Source organism: Phodopus roborovskii, unplaced genomic scaffold (genome assembly GCF_943737965.1).
Source record: "Phodopus roborovskii unplaced genomic scaffold, PHOROB, whole genome shotgun sequence".
NCBI classification, from domain to species: Eukaryota; Metazoa; Chordata; class Mammalia; order Rodentia; family Cricetidae; genus Phodopus; species Phodopus roborovskii.
The window spans coordinates 26,482,624-26,505,825 of record NW_026126540.1 but is presented as its reverse complement, the minus strand read 5'-3'; the positions used below and the strand labels follow the sequence as shown (position 1 = coordinate 26,505,825).

Here is a 23,202-nt window from a genome sequence, read left to right as displayed (position 1 = left end):
GATACGAACCTATATTGGCCTATCGAGCCACCGTCCGCACACGGTCTTCCGCCGTGGATTCCTCAGGGTGTGACGTGATCTGTCACGTGGCCCAATGCCACCTCCGGATTGGCCTTGTTTCTTTCTGGATTGAAGGATGGAGCGTTGAGAAGGTGGGGCGCAAGCGCAGTACTGGGGTTTCCTTGGCCGCCCACCCTGAGCTCGGCGGTGGAGTTGGCGGTAAACAGGCAGTGTCTGGGGAGGAGGGGGAGGGGTGTGCGTTTGGGGGACTTCTGCTGCTGCTTTCTCCTTTAGGTTTGTTTGAGCCGAGACGCGGCGACCCCGGCAGCCGGCTCGAGTGTCCCTGTCTTTGAGCGAAGGTAGCTTTTGCGGAGAGCAGTTCGGGAGCTCTCCTCCATGCCGGGCAGGTGGTGCGGTCCTGAGCTGGTCCCGGAGCCCGAACGACGCCTGTGAGAAGCCCGCAGAACGCGGGTTCCGTGAATAGACGTGGGGAAGATTCGATTCCGAGAAAAGGAAGAGCCGGATTGAAAGGGAGCGAGGCCGCTGAGGGGGAGGGGGCTGCCAAGATGGCGTCCGCCTCCTCGGGGCCAGCGGCGGCCGGGTTTTCATCCCTTGATACCGGGGTCCCTGCCGGTACCGCAGGTGAGCCCAGTGGGGCGCGGGCAGCCGGCGAGGGAAGACTGGGAGATGGGAGCAAGAGCGAGTCCGGGGAAGGGACCTGTAGATGGGGGTGTCCGAGTGGTTTCCCCAACAGACCGGACTTTGAAGTTATAGACAATTTTGAGAGATGTAGAGAACTTTGGGGGAAAGGATGAGGGGCTCTGAGAAAATAGAAGTCGACACAAACGCCCGCCCTGTGTCTTAGAGGCGACTGCGTTGAGAATTTTGAGGAGGAGGAGGAGGAGGAGGTTAGAGGTAGGGAAATGACGAAAACAGGAGTAGAGAAACTAAAGTCAGTGGAGGCTGGGGATACAGCTTAGTGGTGGAGGTCCTGTCTATCATGCATCAGACCCTGGGTTCAATCCCCAGGATCTTAATTTAAAAGTAGCGTAAATGAAGTATTGGTAAATACAGGGGATTTTTTTTTGGGTGTGTGTGTGTGTGTGAGGTAGAGGCTAAGTTTATTGTGGAATTAATAGATCAAAACGTTAAGGGGACTATGGGCCTTAAAAGTATTGAAGAGTCATGGAGTGCTTTTGAGTGCTGAATAGTTAGGGAATAGCGAATTTTATTGGGAGTAAGAGTCACTGGAGTGGCCTTTCCCCTCAGAGTGCTACCCCTAATATGCGTCATCCCTCCTCCCCTCTACTCTTGACCGCACACACATACATATTTTCTCAAATTAACTCTTTTGGTGACTCCTATCTGTAGACTGTACAACTTTGGGAAGGAATGGAATGGGGAGTTTTGTTGTTTTGTATTTTGAGAGAGGCACTTCCTATATCTTCCTGACTGACTTGAGATTCCTAGTGCTGGGATTACAGGAGTGTACCACAGCCAGCACAGAAGAAAAACTTTGAAGTGTCAAAAGATTACGGGGTGGGAGAAGACCCTAAAACGGGGCAAGTGAATGAAGTGGAGGCCTGACTTGTAGGACAGCCTAAGTGAGGCCTGTAGTTAGGCCTCAGAAAGAAAGATGGGGAGGGGTTGTGTGCCTCTCTGTGCTGTGGGGAAATATTGCATAATAGGATATGGATTATAGGAATGCTCACGATGATGTGTGAAGAAATCGCAAGGGAAGTGGGCAATATAGAGAGGTCCGAGTAGTTAGAGATTAATAGAGATTGGAGTCTGAAAATGCCCACGAAGAAAAGCCACAGCTTGTGCGTAGGAGGGAAAGTGTGTATGGGAGGTGAATCAGACCCTGTTCTAGAGGTTCTGTCAGGAATGGCAGGTGTCCCTCAGTGACTGTTGGCTTTTCTGGAGAGGTGATTATGTTTCTTAGGCCTGGGTTTTTGTCCTTACCATTTTGGATTGGCTTGAGTTCTACCTTAAACATCCCGGCCTAGACAGAGGAAACATGGTCATAGATACCCTCTTCATCAGCTGCAATTTTATTTATGTGCTTCTATTTTTAGTTTCTTGGAGAGGTGGCTTTTGCCTTTCCTCTAAAAGCATTAAGAGCCATAAGGATTCTTGTTGCTTTCTAAATGTGAAAAAGGATAATATTTATTAAAGTGACAATTTTTTAAAAGTTATTTGATCTTTTTTCTTTCTTTTTTTAACTATTTGATTTTTTTCTTTTTTTTAAATTACTTGATTTTTTTTCTTTTTTATTTCTTCCCTACCCGCGTCCCCCCCCCCCCCCCCACACACACACACAGGGTTTCTCTGTGGCTTTGGAGGCTGACCTGGAACTAGCTCTTGTAGATCCACCTGCCTCTGCCTCCTGAGTGCTGACACTCAGGAGCCTCCACTGCCTGGCTGCTTTTTTGTTTTTCGAGACAGGGTTTCTTTGTATATAACAGCACTAGGTGTTCTAGTACTCATTCTGTAAACCAGGCTGGCCTCAAACTCATTCTCTTGCCTCTGCCTCTCTGGTGTTGGGATTGCAGGTGTGCCTCATCACATTAGGCAAACCATAAGCTCTTAAATGATATTTACAGTCTTTTCCATTGAAATAGTTACCATGTTTGAATCTGGAGGAGGCAATTATAAATGAATTATCTTAAAGTAACCATCATAGTGTGCTTGTTCTTATGCTTTGATTGTTAATAAACGATGATTTGTCACCTTAGCCCAGTTATTTGGAGTCTTGATTTGAAATTAGAGTGGAACTTACAAAGGGAGTGAATTGCCAAGGTGTATATTGCTTCCTTAAAATAAGAGCTTTGTGATTAAAGTCACATTTGACTAGCCAAAGGAAAAATATTTGAAGCCATAGATGATCTTGAGCTCTAGTTCGTTCTGCTTCACACAACAGTTCAGAAATAGTCACTCTACAGCTCCTATACCGACTCTCTGTCTAGCTAGCTGGTTTTTGTTTGATTTGTAGACTAGAGCTCAGAATCTGCCTGCCTCTGCCTTTGAAGTTCTGGGATTTAAGTTGTGTGTCACCACATCCAGCAAGCTAGTTGTTTTGAGGAAGGTTTATTGTGTAGCTCTGGCTTGTCAGGTAGGGTTATAGCCCATTTTGGTCTCACACTTGGATTTGTTTGCTTTATGCTTTGTTTTTGATTGTTTTAATCAACCATGAGCTACCACATGTGTTTTATGAGGCCTCCTTCTGTTTTAAAAATTAATTTTTTTAATTTTGAGAGTTTATGTATTTATGTGTCTGTGTGTATGTGCTCATAAGTGGAAGTTAGAGGACAGCTTATAGGCATTGGGTTTTTCCTCCTTACTTCATGTGGGTCCTCAGACTTCTGTGTACTTGGTGACAAATGCCTTTACCCACAGAGCCATCCTGCTGGCTTAATCTTTTTTTTTTTTTTTTAAATATGCATTGACATTTTTACCTGTGTATATGTCTGTGCAAGGGTGCCAGGCAGTTGTGAGCTGCCATGTGGGTGCTGGGAATTGAACCCTCTTTCTCTGGAAGAGCAGCCAGTGCTCTTAACCACTGAGCCATCTCTCTAGCCATGGCCTAATCTTTTTAAACAATAATAAAGAACATCAGATTTTGCTGAACTGGCCCTGGACTCCAAGCAATCCTTCTGCCTTTGACTACTATAGTAGCTGATATACAGGTAAATTCAACCACACTTAGCTTTTCAGGATGTCATTGTTTTTATTTAAATATTTCTGCCATGTCTGTTTAAGTTCAGTGTCAGGTATAATTATAGTTTGTTTTATAGGTGTTTAATATCTGAGATTAGTTGGTATGTATACTTAAAAGTTAGCTTTGAGCATCAAAATAGTATGTTATAGTTGTTGTCTGTGGACTCCTGGGTTGATACTAACTCTTCTGATTAATACCTTTGCTGAAATATGTGCTACCTAAAAGCTATTAAATATTTTATTAGCTTGTTTTTCTTTGATCATATAATGGAAACCATGGCCTGTGGTACGAACAGAGATAACGAGAACCAGAGCTGGATAAGGCGGAGTATTTTTTTGTTTGCTTGCTTGCTTTTTTTATGAGCCAAGATTTCATTTAAGGTCTTGTGAACTTGATGTGATCCTCCTTTAATATCTTTCCTATAGTTGAGATGTGCAGGAGAGAGCTACCAACTCTGACTTTTTTTTTTCTGAGATAGAGTCTTCCTGTGTTAACCAGGTTGATCTCTTAATTTATAAACTTCCTTTGTAAATGGGAGTGGGAGCTTTTTTTTTTTTTTGTTTTTTTTTTTTTTTTTTTTTTTTGTTTTGTTTTGTTTTGTTTTGTTTTGTTTTGGGTTTGGGTTTTTCAAGACAGAGTTTCTCTATTGCTTTGGAGCCTGTCCTGGAACTAGCTCTGTAGACCAGGCTGGCCTTGAACTCAAGAGATCTGCCTGCCTTTGCCTCCCAAGTACAGGGATTAAAGACATTGCCACCAATGTCTGGGAGCAGGGAGCTTTTGTCCTGACTACCTAGTCCCAAATAAACACACAGAAAAGAAGCTCAGTCTTTTTCTTTTGTTGTTGTTTGTTTGTTTTCTTTGAGATAGGATTTCTCTGTAGCTTTGGATCTCACTTTGTAGACCAGGCTGGCCTCACACTCACAGAGATGCACCTGCTTCCTCCTCCCAAGTGCTGGGACTAAAGTTTTGCACCACTACTGTCTAGTTAGCTCAGTCTTATTACTAACTAGCTCTCAGAACTCAAATTAACTATTCCTATTAATCTATTTTGCCACATGGCTCGTGGCATTACCTGTCCTCTAGCATCTTGCTTCTCCTGGGACTGCTTGCATCTCCTCTCACTCCGTCCCCTCTTCCTTTCTGTATTTTCAGTTTGGCTTTCTGGCCCAGCCTTATTCTGCCTTGCTATAGGCCAAAGCAGCTTCTTTATTAATCTCCCCACTTTTTCCCCCTTACTGTATAGCCTTGGATGTTCTGGAACTCATTCTGTAGAGAAGGCTGGCTTTGAACTCTCAGAAATCTGCCTGCTTCTTCCTCCCAAGTTCTGGGATTAAAGAAATGTATCACTACCACCTCCATGACACATAATAACCTTTTTCTGTTTGATTTTTTTTTTTTTTTTCCTGTGAGAGTCTCACTATGTAGCCATGACTGGCTTGGAACTTGTTATGTAGACCAGGCTTACTTCTGGTAAGTAAAGTAAATAAATGAATAAATAAAGAAGATAGCAAGGCTAGGTAGGTATGGAGGTACAGAAAGCAGGAGGATTAAGAGTTCAAGGCCAGCCAGTGTAACATGAGATCCTGTCATTAAAAAAACAAAACAAGAAAAAGGGAAAAAACAAAACAAAACAAAACAAAAAAAAAACCCTCTCTTCTTTGGGTGGTTCCCCCCACCAAAAGATAAAAACACATTGGTGAAGTATACTGTTTTCTCTATAGTCACCCAGGTGAAGGGAATCTCTCTATTAAGCCCAATATTCTGTTCCAGAGATGGTATTAGGATAGATGGAATAACTATGGGGAGTTATGAGGGAAGAGGAAGAGGTCTTTTTAGAATATGTGTATCAGCCCATCCCTGCACAGTATAAGTTAATAAATCTCTGTTAGAGTTTGAGAGAAGACAACAGGGAGGGAAAGCTGAAAATCCTGCTATTTGCTAGGGGTAACATGGAGAGAAAGTCAAATTTTTTATTTGTGTGGTCTGTGTCAGTGTATGCCACATATGTGCAGGTGCCTGCAGAGGTCAGAAGTCTCAGTAAGCTCTTGTAGCGGAAGTTACAGGTGGTTATAATCAGTGCAGGTGCTGGAAACTGAGTTCCCATCCCTGGAAGAACAGCCAGTAACTATTGAGCCCCCATAGTCATGCCTTTGAAGTTAGGCATGGAGGTCAGAAAAACTGAGAAAGCCCAGTGTTATAGAGAAAGAAAAGGCAGAGTTAATTTTTGAATTCTGTCTCAGGTAGGCTTTGTGGAGGAAGCTCTGTTAGCGGCTGCCTATATTTTTATTTTGCTGGTTGGGGCAATTCTTGTCTTGAAATCATAGAAGCTGAACTTTTTCTGCTGAACTATGCATGCATTTTGGTCACATATATCCCATTCCCCCAAGTACCACAATTGAATGCAAGCTTAAGCTAGTCAAGCTCTACCACTGAGTGATATTGTCAACCCTGGAATATATGTATATTAATCCTGCAAAACTCCAGATAGTTAGAACCAGAGTGGAGTGTGATGACATATGCTTTAGTTGTATGACTCCCAGGACTCAGGCAGAACCAGGAGTATTGCCACAAGTTTGAGGCCAGTCTGTTCTACATAGTTCCATGACAGCTAGGTCTATAAAGCAAAAAAGACTCTCCCCATCACAAAAAGAAAAACCCAAATTTGGACATAGAATTGGGAGGTGGCAATCTGTCAAAAATCTTAAATGCCTCTTGACTATGGCTGGCTAATTCAGAAGGCTTGGGTCTTTTAAGATTTGCATCGAAAGCAGTGGTGGCTTATATCTTTAATCCCAGCACTCAGAAGGCATAGGTGGGCAGGCTGATCAAGACCAGCCTGGTCTACAGAGTGAGTTCCAGGACAGCCAATGCTATGCAGAGAAACCCTGTCTCGAAAGGGGGGAAAGGACTTGGCTGGTTATGATGGCGTATGCCATTAATCTTAGCACTCCATGGAGGTAGAGGTAGGCTAATCTCTGTGAATTCAAGACTGGTCTACAGGATGAGTTGTAAGACAGCCAGAGCTATTCAGTGAGATCTTGTCTTGGGAGAAAAAAAGATTTTTTTGAGCAAAATATTGGTGCCATGGGATATGGTGAAATTTGCCCCTGTGGTACTGTAAGTAAAAGTTCATTAGAAGGAAATAGTTATTTTAATTTTACCTCCTCATTTCCTAAATTAGGCAGCTGATGTTTAGGGTTTTACTAGGGTCAAGGGTGCTCAGTAGAGATTGAATGCTATTAAAAAGGATCTTGCTGGGTGGTGGCTCACACTTTTAATTCCAGTATTCAGGAGGCAGAGGCAGGTAGATCTCTGTGAGTTCAAGGCCAGCATGGTCTGCAAGAGCTAGTTCCAGGACAACTGGACTGTTACACACAGAAACCCTGTCTCAAAAAACAAAAACAAACAAAGCCGGGAGGTGGTGGCGAAAACCTTTAATCCCAGCACACAGGAGACAGGCAGATGGATCTCTGTGAGTTCCAGGACAGGCTCCAAAGCTACAGAGAAACCCTGTTTTGAAAAACAAAAAACAAACAAACAAGGATCTTGGTAAACTTATGGCTCATTCTTTGGTATTTCTGATAATATGTTGGCTCTTGGGTGACAGGACTGGTAGACTAAACTAAATGTTTACATGTATTTGGTGGCTTGGTAGTGGGGTATGCCAGGTGTGCATGTATGAATAGAAAACAGCTGTGGGGGCAGCGGAGTTGGTCCTTTCCACTGCCGGAATTCTGAGGATTGTGGGCTTGATGGAAGTGCCTTTACCTGATGTGCCATCTTGCTGATCCAGGTCAAACCTTTTGTGTGTGTGTGTGTGTGTGTGTGTGTGTGTGTGTGTGTGTGTGTGTGCGCGCGCGCGCGCGCGCGCGTGCATGTGCGTGTGTGTTTTGAGATATGGTTTCTCTGTATAACAATTCTGGCTCCATGGGAACTCAAATAGTACACCAGGCTGGCCTTGAACGCACAGAGATCAGTCTGTCTTGCCTCCTGCTCCTGAATGCTGGGACTAAAGGCTCGCCACTATCCCCCAGTCCCCTCCTCCACCCCTCACGCGCCCCCCCCCCCAGCTCAAACTACTTTTGAGCTTTTATTTTTAGGCCCGCTCTTGACTTTTTTGACTTTCCCTGAGAAGAGAAAATTGATACTGCTGGGAAACAAAATTGATGTTTTCTTTGCAGTGTCTTGTTTTAAATCTTTGATTCAGTTAGTTATGGAGATAGTTATGGTTCAGTTCCCCTCCTCCCCCCCCCCACTTTCTTTTGAGACAGAGTCTATTATGCCCAGGCTGGCCTCAAATTCACTTTGTACTAAGGCAGATCTTGAACTCTGCTCTTCTGGGTGCAAGAGTTAAAAGTGTGCTGTCCAGTTGTATATTGTGGTGTTTTTGTTTGTCTATTTATTTGTTTGTTTTAGGGGGTGGAGGGTGGTAGGTAGGGGTAGGAGGGTGTAGTGGTGTTTCAAGACAAAATTTGTCTGTGTAGCCCTGGCTGTTGCTGCAACTGGATCTGTAGACCAGGCTTATCCCCAACTCATCCACATGCCTCTGCTTGATATTAAAGGTGTGTGCCACCACCGTCCAGCCAGTTTTAGTTATTGTTTAACCTCTTGAAGCACAGTCTTCCTATGTAGTCTCTGCTGGCCTTGATCTGGAGATCCCCTTGTCTTGGTTTTCTGAGTACTCAGATTACCGGCATGTGTCACTAGGCCTAGGCAGTGTCATTCTTTGTCTTCTAACATTGTCACTTAGAACCAACTGTGTGATCTGCAGTACTTCTCTGAAGCATGTTGGTATTTCTGAGTGTTTTTGTTTGGAGAACATACTGTGCCTCCCACCTGAGGAGTATAGTTAGAATGATTTTCATTATTCCAAATTATGGGAGCAAAGAGGTGTTTTGGATAGTTCAGCAAAATAGCTTGTTTTTTGTCTTTTTTTTTTTTTTTTTTTTTTTTTGCTGTAGAGAGTTTTTAGTTTTTTATTTTGCTGGGTGTTTGTATTTTAATTTTGGCTCTTTTTTATTAAGTTAACTCCTAAAAGTTACAGTTTTACTCTGTATTGTTGGTAAGGATTGGATTGAGTTTCTGGAATACCTTGTCTATGACCTGTTCAGGCAAAACTACTTGTGTCTGAGGAATGCACGTCCGGCTAGCCTCAAGCATCTGCAAATTATATGTGTACTTCAAACACTGAAGTCAGTCACACAGTGTCTTTTAGTTTCTTGGCTGGTAGATGATGTCATCGCATCTCCAAAGGAAATGCTTCTCCTCTGAAAGTGCTGGGAGAGGCTTTACTATTGAGGCCAACTCAATAGTTTGTTCCACATACTAGGGGCAGCCCAGCTCACTCAGATTTACTTACTTATGAATATATCTTTGTTTAAACTATCACCTCTTTATTTCTAGAGATTCACTTTTATTAAATCTATGTGTATTTGTGTGTGTGCGTGTGTGTAAATGCCATATGTGTGCCAGTGTCCAAGGAGGCCAGAAAAGGGTGTTTGGATCCTGTGTTGCAGGCTGCCTCCTGTTGTGGGTGCTAGGAACTGAACTCAGTTCCTCTGGAAGTTAGCAAGTACGTTTAACCCTTAAGCTGTCCCTCCAGACCCAGTACATTTTCCCTCTGAAATGCACTGCCTTCACACTTCTCAGAATCATGTTGATAATTTTTCTCTCCTGTTTCTTAACTGACATTTTCTTTTTTAAGTTTAGTATTATTTTTAGTATTATGGGTGTTTTGCCTTCATGTACTACATATGAATATGCTCACAGAGGTCAGAGAAGGTGTTGGATCACCTGGAGCTGGTGTTATATGACAGTTGTGAGCTACCATATGGGTGGCTGGGTCCCCTGGAAGAGCAGCCAGTTCTCTTTCTCTCTCTCCCTCTTTTTTTTTTTAATAGCCAGTTTTCTTAACTGCTGAGCCATCCTTTGTTCCTCTATCACCCACCCCTTATTTTATTATTATTATTTTAAGCCCATTTGTTTGTTTCGAGACAGGGTTTCTCTGTAGCTTTGGAGCCTGTCCTGTAACTCACTCTGTAGACCAGGCTGGCCTCGTACTCACAGAGATTGCTCCTGCCTTCAGTGTGCTGGGATTAAAGGTGTTGCCCATCACCTCCCAGCTAGTCTTCTAATTCTTAATTTGAAATTTTAGTTTCATGTTGCCTGGTATTACCAAATACATTTGTAGAGCCTAAGACTGGTGTTTTGTGAAGTGACTAGAAACCACTCCTTCAGTATCCTTTCCTCTACAAACACAAAGTAGGGTGCTGCAGAGCGCTAAACTGAAATGCTTCCCTAGACTGGTATAGGGTTACTCAGTGTTTAAATAGCTAGGTGTGGTGGTGCATACCTGTAATCTTAGCAGTTTGAGAGACTGAGGTAGGAGGACTACTGTGAGTTTAAAACCAGATTGAGCTACATAGTGAGTATTAGGCCACCTGGGCAATAAAATAAGATCCTGTTTTTGTTGTTGTTTGTTTTAAAGGGATCAAGAGAAGGGGCTGGAGAGATGGCTTAGTGGTTAAGTGCCCTGGCTGATGTTCCAGAGGAACTGGGTCCAATTCCCAACACAAATGGCAGCTCACAACTATGTGTAATTTCCAAGACCTGACACCCTTACACAGACGTATATGTAGGCAAAACACCAATGCACATAAATAATATAAAAGAGGGGAATGGGCAAGAGAGATAACTCAGCAGTTAAAACTAGTGGCTGCTCTTCCAGAGAACCTAGGTTTAGTTCCCATCACCTATAATGGCAGATCACAGCTTCCTGCATCTCCAGTTTCAGAGAATCTGAAACCCTCTTCTGCCCTCCAGAGATACCAGGCATGCACATGGTGCACAGACAAATAGATATGCAAGTAGTACATATGTTTGTAATACTAGTCCTTGGGAGGCATAGGCAGGATGAGTTTGAAGCCAGACTGAACTATCTAAACAGACTTTTCTCAAAAAGCTGCAAAGGTAGGGAGAGGGAGAACAAATGGATTATCTGCACTTTGGAATTTTATTCGGTTTCATCAGTTTTGAAGTCATTTTAGTAACAATGATTTCTGACCTTATGTTTTGTTGTTGTTTTTCGAGATGGTTTCTCTGTGTAACAGTCCTAGCTGTCCTGGAACTTGCTTTGTAGACCAGGCTGGCCCTGAACTCACCTGTCTCCCCAAGTACTGGGTGGTGGCACACCTTATTTTTATTACTTATTTTTATACTGGGATTTTGAGATGGAAAAAATAGTGTTGGCCTTGAATTTGCTGTGTAGCCAAAGCTGGCTTTTAATTCCTGATACTTTATGTGTTGGGATTATTGGATTGTGATACCACATTCTGCCAGATCCTGTTTTGTTCAGTTTTTAAAAATATTTTTCAACTTGTAACATTTATGAGATATGTAAATATGGAGTATCAACATTATAAGAGACCATTAATAATTTGAAAGATAGTTGTCTTTTTTTAAAGGTTTTTATGTTGTGTGAGTGTGTGTGCATACCGTGGTGTGCATATGGAGGTCAGAGAACAACTTTGGGAGTGGCTTCCAGCCTTACTACTTATCTGACTCCCTCATGGCTTTAAGGGTTGGACTAAGGTTGTTAGGCCTGTACAGCAAAAGCTTTTACCTGTGGAGTTATTTCCCAACCGCCATGCTTCCCTCTCAGAGAAGTCTCATATATGTATTTATATAGTTTTTTTTTTTTTTAAAGATTGTAGGGTATCCCAAAGTAGTATGTCATAAAAAATGATTTGAGCCAGATGGTGGCACTCCCCTTTGATCCCTGTACTCAAGAGGCAGAGATAGGTGGATCTCTGAGTTTGAGGCTCCAAAGCTACAGAGAAACCCTGTCTTGAAAAAAAACAAAAAAAGAAAGAAAAATGATTTGATGTTATGTATATATGTGTCTGTGTGTGGGCATGTTCACTTGAGTTCAGGTGTCCTCAAATGGCAGAGGCATTGGAGCCCATGGAATCAGATCAGCCATTTCTCTAGTCTCCTCTATTTATTATTATTTTTTTTATACTTTTTTCCATGTATGTATGTATGTGCATACATTTGTGGGGGGCGTGTCAAAGAATGAAGTGTAGGAATTAGTTCTCTTCCTCCCATGTGGGTCCCGGAGATTGAACTCAGTTTGTCAGGTATCATGACAGGCACCTTTACTAATTGGCCTTCTAGGCATCTTTTCAGTTTTTTTTTTTTTTTTTTTTTTTTTTTCCTTCTAATTTATTTTTGCAGCATAGGACAGTGATTTTGTTATGAAACTTAGTTACTGTGTGTTTGGGTGGTGGTGGTGGTTTGTTGAACAGCTGTTGAACACTGGAATATCGGGAGCTAAAGGTTTTAAAACAAAGAGAATGACACTAAAGCTTTATGTCTCTTTAGTTTACAATATTCAGATTAACATACTTCTTGGGCTGGAGAGATAGCTCAATGGTTAAGGGCATTGGCTGCTTTTCCAGAGGACCCAGGTTCAATTTGCAGCGTTCACATGGCTTAACTACCAGCAGCCTCATGTTAGCTCACAACTGTCGTAATTCTGGTTCCAGTGAATTCAACACCCTCTTTTGGTTCCATGGGCATGAGACATGCCCATGGTGAACAAAGTCAAAATACCCATACATATAAAATAAAAATCTATCTTAACCTGGATTGTGGTGGTGCATGCCTTAATCCCATCAGGAGGATCTCTGTGAGTTCCAGGACAGCCAAGGATACACAGAAAGACCTTGTGTGTATCAACAATTAAAAATATCAACCTTTAAAAAACAAAAACGTGCTGATTATAAAAGGTTTATCTATGGTTCAGGAAAAACAGAAACTAATCAAGTCAAGCTGATACCAGCATGTAGACACTGCCATGTTTGAGGACCTTTTATATATATGAATAAGTAGGTGTTGGAGTTACAGAGCTATGAGTGTTGGGAAGAGGCATTCATTTCTTCAGCCCTTATTATGCTTTCTTTTAAAACTTTTTGTTGTTGTTGTTCAATAATTTACTGTGGAGTTGGGTGTAGTAGATAATACATGTCATGCCAGATTTTGGAAAACTGAGGCAGAAGGTTCTGAGTTCAAAGCCAGACTGGACTTCATAGTAAGATACTGACTAAAATATTTTATTTTTAGTATGGCATGCTATCTAAGCTATATATAAACATGTGCTTAAAGATAATGCTTATTATATAAAATAATGGTTATATAATATTCCATTGTAAACTACCCTATGATTTATTTATCCTTTTTCACTTTTGATCTTTTCAATACAGTACCTGTACATTTTTACTTATTACATATACTGCTACGGTGAATATCCTTGTATGTGCATCCATTATAGAAGCCTGTGCATGGAATAGTTTTTTTTTAAATAAAGATTTTATTATGTATACAGTGTTCTGCCTGTATGCACTAGATCTTGTTACAGATGGTTGCGAGCCACCATGTGGTTGCTGGGAATTGAACTCAGGACCTCTGGAAGAGCAGCCAGTGCTCCTGACCTCCAAGCCATGTCTCCAGCTCCCTGGAATAGCTTTATATCTGAAAATTTTCTCCAGTTGGAATTCACTGGAGAGTTAAATGATTTGAAGTAAAAATTTTGTGACTACCGGAGTTTCTATTATTATTATTATTATTATTGCTTTTTTTGAAATAGGCTTTCTCCATGCAATAGCTCTGACTGTCCTAAAACTAACTCTATAGACCAGGCTGGCCTCCAACTCTTGAGTCCTGGAATTAAAGGCATGCATCACCACTACCTGTCAGCTACTGGAATTTGTGTTCCAGAACTACATCTCTGGATAGGAGCAATTAACTTGAGTGACAAAGCAGCCTGTTCACAGTACAATGCTGGAAACTGAGGTTTTTATTAATTAATGTGAGTATATTTAGTCTAGTAAGCAAATAGTACCCCAAACTAAGTGATAACTTTTTGTTTTCTCTTATTAGGTTTCAACTTTCTGTGCTGTGGGGTTCACTGTAAGAGAGGTAGATGTGATGTGTGTCTGTGCTAAAGAAGCATGAGCTCCTCCGAGTAGCTAGCAGCCAGCTCTTTCCCCATAACAGTTACAGTATGTGGTGCTGCTCTGCCAGGACAGTGCTTTCTAACATGGATGTGTACCCCATCTCGCTTTTGTTTCAGTAAATTAGACCCAGGTTTTTCCTTTTGATTTTTTTTCTCCGTTTATGTTACACATTTCATTTTTCTTAATTTTTTCCATCCTCTAGAGGGGGTTTCAAAATGTATTCTTATACCTAAGCATGGTGTATGATGTCTCAAGCCTTTAATCTCAGTGCTCAGGAAGGGGAGGCAGGAGAATTGCCATCAGTTTAAGACCAACCTGAGCTACATAAGTCATAGGTGGGGCTGGCTTACAGAGTGAGACCTTGTCTTGAAAAAAACAACAACAAAAATGACCAAACAAGTACAGTCAGTCATTCACAGTGGTAACTAATGGTAATTAATAGTGTTTTTAGAACAATTACTACAAGTCCTTATGTGACTTGATTCTCATAACAACTCTGGTGATTCTCATAACAGCTTTGTGGAGGCACATGATGCTATTTCTTTTTCTTTCTTTTTTTTGGGGGGGGGGTTGCAGGAGATTGCTCCAAGTCCTTCTAGATTTGAATATACTATCAAAAATAGTTTGTATTCTTGGGCTGGGGTGGTGCACACCTTTAATTTCAGCACTTGGGAGGCAGAGACAGGTGGATCTCTGTTCTAGGCCAGCCTGCTCTACAAAGCAAGTTCTCTGTTATACAGACAAACCCTGTCTTGAAAACCAAAAAAGAAAGAAAGCAAGAAAGTTTGTATTATCTCCAGGCCTTATTTCTACATTTTATGGAAGAAGTAACCAAGGCCTAGAGAAGTTTAACCAAACTGCTCAATTTGCATACTCAGTAAATGTTGAGACCTAGCAAATCTAAATGCCTGAACTGTAAAACCCCTATTCTTTTTTTCCTCTTCTTCTTCTCTTTTTTTTCTTCTGAAGTACATATTCTCATGCACTGTGTTGTTACTGCCCCCTGCTAGTCTGTTTTTCTGGTGTTGTGGCTCAGACCCAGTGCCTTGAACAGGGAAGAGGAACACCACTCTGCTAGATGCCCTGCTCTTCCCTTGCTATCCGTGTGAACTACCTTGGCTGTAAACTAGATGTTTCTTGCTGGGTGTATTCTGTCTGACCCCAGAGTCCTTAAAGGAGAGAATAGTACAGAAAGGAACTTAATCTTTCTGATTTCCTTCAAAAGCTCTCACAAACATATTATATGAATTGTTAGTCATTCTTTCAGAAACTATTTTAGAAGTTAGAAGAAAATATTTTAGAAGTAAAGTTAATTTTTTTTTTAATGTGTATGTGTATGGGTGTTTCCTTGCATGAATTTCTGTGTAGCCCGAGTGACTGATGCCTGTAGAGGCCAGAAAATGGTATGGAATCCCTTGGAACTGTAGTTACAGATGATTGTGAGCTGCCATGGGAGTGCTGGGAAAAGCAGTCAGTGCTTAATTGCTAACCCATATCTCTGGCCCTGTTAACATACTTTTTTTTTTTTTTTTGCCAAGATTAATAACTAATCTTGTACCCAAGCGTAAGATGTCTAAAAGAAACTCTTGAGTATATCTATTGGAAGTCTTTTGGTCTATTATAAACAAAACAGTGGAAAGCCATGCAGTTTAGATTTTTATTTTTACTATTTTATTTATTAAATTTTACTGAACGTGTATGTGTGTAGAGAGATTGTGAGGGGACATGCATGTGTGGAGGACAGAGTATATGTGAACTCAGCTCTCTCACTTTTACCTGGGTTCAGAAGATGAGATAGATGACCATCTTGCCAGCCTTGCTGTTTTTTTTTTTTTTTTTTTTTTTTTTTTTTGGAGACAAGATCTTATGTAACTCAGGCTGGCCTTATGTTCAGAGAGCTCTGACTTCCTCTGCCTTCCAAGTGCTGGGATTAAAGGCATGTGCCTGACTGACATTTTTTTGTTTTTGTTGTTTCTTTTTGAGACAGTCTCTTCATGTAGTTCTGGCTGTCATGTAACTATTTATACTTAGGCTGGCCTCAAACTCGAAGTCAGAGATCTGCCTGTCTCTGCTTCACAAATGTTAGCATCTGCCCTTATGCCTGGCCTGACTAACATCTTAAGCAAAGAAACAGGTACTTTCTGAAATGTGTTTGTTAGTCTATTCCTATAAATCCTAGCTTTTGGGGGGCTAGTGGAGGAGGATTGCCATACATTTGTGAGAGCAGTCTGGGCTATATAACTAGTGCTAGGCTAACTTGGGTAGACTCTGTCCCAAAAAAAACCCAAAACTATAAAGAATACCTATACTTGCTGTACCTTCTGAGCTAGTTGTGATGATGCATGCTGGAAGCAACTTAGGAGGCTAAGGTAAGAGCACCACTTGGGCAACATAGCAAGACAGGGTTTCTCTGCATAGTACCGGCTGTCCTGGAACTCACTGTTTACACCAGGCTGGTCTCAAACTCTCATACTTCCTCCTCCTCCCAAACACTGGGATTAGAGGAGTAGGCTACCACTGCCTGGCTCTGAAGAGTTATTTTAAGAGAAGAAAGCGCATTTTCTGTTAGCAAATGTGAAACTTACATTTGGAACATTCAGTTTTGTTCATATTTTCCTTTCCTAGCCTAATTTCGTGTAGTAAGAAAATTGAAAACAAAAAGATGACTTAGAAGAAAAGTTGGAACTGAAAGGTCCCTGTTCTTGATCTATGACTTTAAGTACTTCTACCCTATCTGTTACTTCTATACTCTTACTTTATAAGGAAGATTAAACTACGGAAATTTCAAAGGCCTTTCTTTACTTTCCTTAAGCTTTCCCCCCTTTGCTTTTTTCAAGACAGGATTTTTCTGTATAACAACTCTGGCTGTTCTGGAACTTGGTTTGTAGAGCAGACTGGCCTCGAACTCCCAGAAATCTGCCTGCTTAGCTTCCTAAGTGCTAGGGTTAAAAGGCATACACCACCACACCCAGCTCTTTCCTTTAAAAAAAAAAAAAAGGTCATATCTGACTGTTGGTGGCATATACCTTTAGTCCCAGCACTGGGAAGGCAAAAGTAGGCAGAGTGCTTGAGTTCAGGGCCAGCCTGATCTACAGAGTAAGTTCTGGGACAGCCAGTACTACATGGAAAAACCCTGTCTTGAAAAACAAAACATATTTGTTGTATGTTGGCTTGCTAACTTGGAAATGACCATACTTTTATTTGTGACAAGAGGGGAACTAAGTACTCAGATTCTACTTAAATAACTTCATTTTATTTAATTTCTTTTATTTTTTTATTATTATTTTGAGATGGGATCTCTGTGTGACCCTGCTTGTCCTGGATCAGTCACTCTATGTAGACCAGGCTGGCCTTGAACTCACAGAAATCCACCTACCTCTGCTTGCTAAAATCAAAGACATATGCCACTATGCCAGACTCTTAATTATTTTTATATAAAAGTCTTGCTATTTAGTCCTTTGCTGGCCTAGAACTATGTATCCCAAGCTGGCCTGGAACTCACTGTAGTTCTGCTTCAGCCTTCAAAGTGCTTGGATTACTATCACTCAGCAGCAGGCCCAACTTTTTCTTCTTATTCTTTGAGTTTTTGAGATAGTCTCTATATAGTCCTGGCTGTCCTGGAACTTAGAATGTAGACCAGGCTGGCCTCAAACTCACAGATATCCTTCTGCTTCTCTCTCTCAAGTGCTAGAATTCAAGGCATGGGCAACCATGCCTTGCTAAAGTGCCCCACCCCCTTTTTTTAGACAGTTCTTTGCAGCCCTGGATGTCCTGAAACTTACTGTATAGACCACCTGCTTCTTCCCGTCATTTTCCCAAGCTGGGATAAACGCATGGACCACTAAGCCTGGCTATCCCTAGGTTTGTTGTTTGTGAAGTGGGACATCTAGCTGACTTTAAGAACTCATGTAGCAATGTAGCACAGATCCTTCTATCTCTGCCTGTCAGGATGGTGGAAATAGTAGAAACAAATGGTATCACAGCTTTCTTCCCTCCCTCTCTTCTTTTCCCTCCCTTCTCTTTTTTTTTCTTCTCCATCTTTCACTTGCTTTCCCCACCTATCTGCTTTTTTCCTTGCTCTTGCTCTCTTACATTCCCCTCTCCCCAAATCTCCTTCCTCCCTATCTTGGAATGTCTTAGATAAGTTCAATTCTTTTATAATTTCACTGACAAACACTTCCGAACATATTTCTGTAGACCTGGGCATGGTGACGCAAGCCATCATGTGGGAGGTGGATAATGGAGGATCCCGAGCTCAAGGTCACCATTACCTACGTATCAAATTGAAGGCCAGTCTTACTGCCTCTGAAACCAAAAAGGAAGAAAGTATTTCTATAGATAAATAGTCTTTTTTGGGGCAGTAGAATGTTATAACAGTACAGTATTGTTATATCTTCAAACTTAAAAATAATTGTGGCTGTAAATGCAATTCAATAGTAGAACCTTTATTATATTTGCATGTGTGTGAGGGTGTACATACAACAGCACATGTATGGGGCAATCAAAGGGCAACTTATGAGAGTCAGTTCCTCCCTGCTATTATGGGGGTTTCAGAGATGGAATTTAAGTTATTAGACTTTGGCAAGTGCCCTTCCCTCTAAGCAGCCTTCCTGGCTCTGAAGCCTTGAAAATAAACACTTAATAAGAATTACTATTCAAAATTTTCTCTTAAGGCTTTTGTCTACATTTTAAAATTAGTATTATTACATTTCTTTGTTCAGGGGAGGGTGTTGGGTGCTATGGCACCCTTATGAAGGTCAGAGGAAAAGTTTCAGGTGTCTATTCTCTCCTTCCACCATGTGTCCTGGATCAGACTTAGGTGGTAGGAACCTTCACCCTCTGACCCATCTGCCAGTCAGCATCTAACCAAGTTTAAGTTAGGTAAATGTGTCTCTTAAATTTTAAATCTTACTACACGGAGTAGTAAGAACTGAGATGTATTTGTAAGCTTTTAAGTTTTATATTAATAGGTAGGTGTGATGGTATGTACTTCTAGTTCCAGACAGTGTTTAAGTGTTAAGACTAGCCTTGCTCTATGTTTGATCAAAAGTTAGAGGTCAGGCTATGTGAGACCTTGTCTTTTTGTTTGTTTGTTTGTTTTTTCAAAACAGGGTTTATGTAGCTCTGGCTGACCTAGAACTCATTCTGTATACCAGACTGGCCTTAACTCTTAGGGATCCACCTGCTTCTCTGTAGCTTTGGAGGTTGTCCTGGAACTTGCTCAGTAGATCAGGTTGACCTCAAACTCACAGAGATCTGCCTGTCTCTGCCTCCCAAGTGCTTCGACTGAAGGCATTCGCCACCACCGCCTTGAATTCACTGTATAATCTAGTCTGGTCTTGTCTCCATTTTCTAAGTGCTGGATGGAATTATGGGCCAGTACTGCTAGGTCTTCCAGGCATGCCCCACCCTACCCCCAACCCTCAGTACTGGGAAATAGATTTAGATCTTGTATGTTCTGGGCAAGTGTTCAGTCCTAGTCTGATGTTCTGGTCTTATCTGTGGAGCTAAATCTTTTTATTGTATTGTTTGGGCCTGGAATTTATTATGTAACATACTCTGACCTTGAACTAGCAAGCTTCTTGATTTGCTAATACTGCTTCAACCTCTGAAATGCTAGAAGTATAGGCATATGCTACCAGACTGAGCTCCTTGGGTATCTGTCTGTCTCTTGGGCTCTTTGTCTTTCTGCCATGTGTCACTGACATTTTCTGTGATGGTTAAATGCATTAAGAACAGTTGCTGGTTGTGGTGGTAAACACTTTAATTTCAGCACTTGGGAGGCAGAGGCAGGCAGATCTCTTTTGAGTTCGAGGCCAGCCTGGTCTACAAAGTGAGTTCCAGGACAGCCAGGGATACACAGAGAAACCCTGTCTTGAAAGCCTCCCCCCCCCCAATAAAAGGGATATACATAAAGCTCTTGTAGGTGTGGAAGAGGAAGAAAGAACATTTAAAAAGTGCTATTGGCTCAGCTGGTGAAGGCAATAGCCATGTGAGCCTGAGCACGTTTATCCCTAGATGTGGTGCCACTTTTGTAATTCTGGCAAGAAATGGGTGGAGATAGAGTAAGGGCAGGCTCATGAGCCAGGAACTAGGAAGTAAGCAGCATAGAGTCAGAAGGGAGACTTCCTCCAAAATAAATAAACAGATAAAAGGCAAAGGCAATAACTAGTTTTTCAGAGTTGTCTTCTGATATCTACATGAATGATCAAGGTGCATACCCACATACACACTATAAATAAGTCAGCAATTTTATTTTAAATGAGCTTTTTTTAAAAGAGTGCTATTCAAAAGGATTTGATATTGATGCAAGAGGCAGTAAGTAGTTCATGGCCATGTGTAGTTTGACTTAAACCTTGATCCTCACAGTGAGTTTGGTAGAAGTTTTATGACTGTATATATGCTTAAGATTTTTTCTTTCTTTCTTTTTTTTTTTTTTTTAAGCAGCAGCATCTGGAATCAAGAGAACCATAGGATCTGAGGTGAGTTTTAATTGATTCATTGTTTGCTAAAAGTATAATTCTAGCACAGAAGAATATCTGTCCAAGTATGTCCAAACATCTGGCAACACAGCCCACTGCTGCCATCTACAGAGTTAATACATGAGAACCATGTAACTGAGTCACAAAAAAAGAAACTGAAGGACTGGAGACATGGCTCAGTGATTAAGGCACTGACTGTTCTTTCATAGGTCCTAAGTTCAGTTCCCAGCAACCACATGGTGGCTCACAGCCATCCATAGTGGGTCTGATGTCCTCTTCTGTCATAAAGACAGAGCACTCACATATATAAAATATATAAAATAAATAAAAATATATAATATATAAAATAAATAAATCCTTAAAAAAGGAAAAATGCAAAATATCTCATGGTATTTTAAGGAAGTTTATGGTTTTGCATTGGGTTATGGGGTAGACATGACTATTATTTTCCATTTGTTTATGTCTTGAGAGTTAGACAGGATCCGTGTGTGTGTGTGTGTGTGTGTGTGTGTGTGTGTGTGTCAGTGTGTGTCAGTGTGTGTCAGTGTGTGTCAGTGACGAGAGACAGACATTTATTTGGCTTGTTAATTTATTCAAAGAAAAACACATGCAACTGCATGAAAAGAGTCATAATCTCATATTTCTAAATGTAGCAGTAGAATAGTTGTTGACTAGACTACAGGATTTAGTGCAAAGATAATGTAAGACCCGTGGAGGGCTTGGACCCTCATGCCCCTACTCAGGAAAGGCGCCCCCCCCCCAATCAGTCACGAGAAGTGGTCTTGATGCAAAAGCATGAGGTCTTTTATATTCCAGTGCACTGGGGTCCACAGCCATACTCCACATTGGGTAGAGGACTGGGAATCCTGGGTACAGGGTTCAGACAGCTTTTATAGGGTTCCAACAAAGCCCGTACATCATAAACCAATCATCTCATAGCATCCAGTGCAGACCAGTTAATTTGAACTATCCAAGCCCGTGCTTAGCCCAGGAAGTCTGCTTGTGCTAGGGTTTCTAGGTAGTGTGACAAGGCTCATTTCTTGTGTTCATTCACTCACAGGTGCTGTCAGTAAACTCGCCCTGTCGTAAACAGTCAAGAATGTGACCTTTTGCCTACTCACTGCTAGGAGGTAGAGTCTAGGGAGAATTAGGCTAAATTTTTCCATCCTTACAACAACTGTACAGAAAAGTTTGAGTTCCAACTTCACTGAGTCCAGTAGTGAATGTGTTTCTTTTCGTTCTTCAGCTTCTTACAAGTCTTTCACTTTTGGGTCTGTTGAAGATCAGTATGTGTGACCTCTCACTTGTGCTCGTAGTCTGGAATTTTTGCAGCATTCCTTTCTTTCTTTTAATGCCAGAATTTTTACTATTCTGTTTTTATTTTTTTAGTCTTGTTGCTTTCCTGCTTTTTCTTTCACATGCCACTTTCTTTGCCCAGTCACTGAGTTGCTCTTGATCTGCCTCGTGTGAGAGTCAGCCATGTTTTCTTGAATGCTGTGGAAAAGACAGGACCCTCTTTATGTAATGGGTGGATGAGTGGGAGTGTCATGTTGTTGGGTGCCAAATACAGAGTCTCGTGTGATAGGTGAGCGCTGTAGGCTGAGGATATAGCCCAGAGGTAGACAATTCTATTTTTGCATCTTTTTTGTTTACTAGAAATTACATAATTATTGGGACAAGGCATATACTGTATAGGCCAGCTGTGCTTAGATTCATCCTTCTTTCTCAGCCTCTGGAGCACTGAGATTATATGTGCCAGCGTGCCTCTCTACATCTCTGTTTTATTGTTGGGAATTTGTGAGATTTTGTTTCTGATTTCATTTTTGTTTTTTTGGAGATACAGTTTCTCCCTGTAGCTTTGGAAGTCCTGGAATTTACAATTAGAACAGGCTGACCTCAAATACTCAGTGATTTATCTGCCTCTTGAGTGCTGGATTAAAGTCATGATCATCATGCCTGGCTTTTTTTGTTGCTTTGTTTGTTCACAGTTTCTCTGTGTAAGAGCTCTGGCTGTTTTGGAGCTCAATCTGTAGACCAGCTGGCCTCAAACTCAAAGATCTTCCTGCCTCTGCCCCCAGTGTGCTGGGATTAAAGGTGAGTGCCACCACTCCCTAGCTTTTTTTTTTTTTTTAATAATGTATATGTATATTTGGTATGTGTGCATGTGTGGTGTGGGAGCACTGTATTTTTATGTGTGGGTAGAGATGGTTGGTTGATGTCAGGTGTCTCTGTATACACACACACTCAGTGTAGATGACTCTCCACTGTCTTTTGCTGAACCTGTAACTCAGTTAAATTTGGCTAGTCAGCTAGCCTGTCTGATCTGGTGACCCTATCTGCCTCTCAAGTGCAGGATTACAATGGGCTGCTATTTCTACCCAGCTTTTACTTGGGTATCTCAACACTGGTCTTCATGCTTAAGCTGTGGTCTCTTTACTTGCTGAATTTAAATCTCTGATACAGTAATATCATATATACTGAATTTTTGGTTCCTCTGTGACCCAGGCTGTCCTGAAACTCACTCTGTAGACCAGGCTGGCCTCAAACTCAGATATCTACCTACCTCTGCCTCCTAAGTTCTGGGGGTAAAGGTGTGTACCACCATACCTGGCATAATATTTTATTTTGATTGAGCATATCTTTTGTTTTTTGAGTTTTACTGGATTATTATTTACTTATTTACTTTTGAGGCAGGGTCTTATTTAACCAGCTCTGGCCTCCCACTGTGTTTTGTTTAAGGTTTATTTAAGGTTGACCTCCCCTCCTCAGTGTTGGTATTACAGGCATGCACCACCACACAGGCTTTGCAATGCTTCAGATGGAAGTCAGGACTTTTCATAGACTGAGCAGGCACTCTACTAGTGGAGCTATGTGCCCAATCCTTGTTTGTTTTGGGGGGTCAGTTCTCACTCTGTACTCAGGCTAACCTGGTATAGAACATGAACTAACTTGTAACTTTGGGCACTTCCACTTGCCTCAGCCT

General features: G+C 41.5%; 1 protein-coding gene across 1 annotated transcript in view; it reads left to right on the top strand.

Moving 5' to 3' along the window:
• Positions 1-253: 253 nt before the first annotated feature.
• The window catches only part of Pip5k1a (phosphatidylinositol-4-phosphate 5-kinase type 1 alpha), a 64,491-nt gene continuing 41,542 nt past the window's right edge, over positions 254-23,202 (top strand). Inside the window, exons 1-2 of the mRNA XM_051199221.1 lie at positions 254-642; positions 20,182-20,219. Of these exons, the coding sequence (XP_051055178.1) occupies positions 567-642; positions 20,182-20,219 (114 nt within the window). The 5' untranslated portion in view covers positions 254-566. The remainder of the gene's footprint in view (positions 643-20,181; positions 20,220-23,202) is intronic.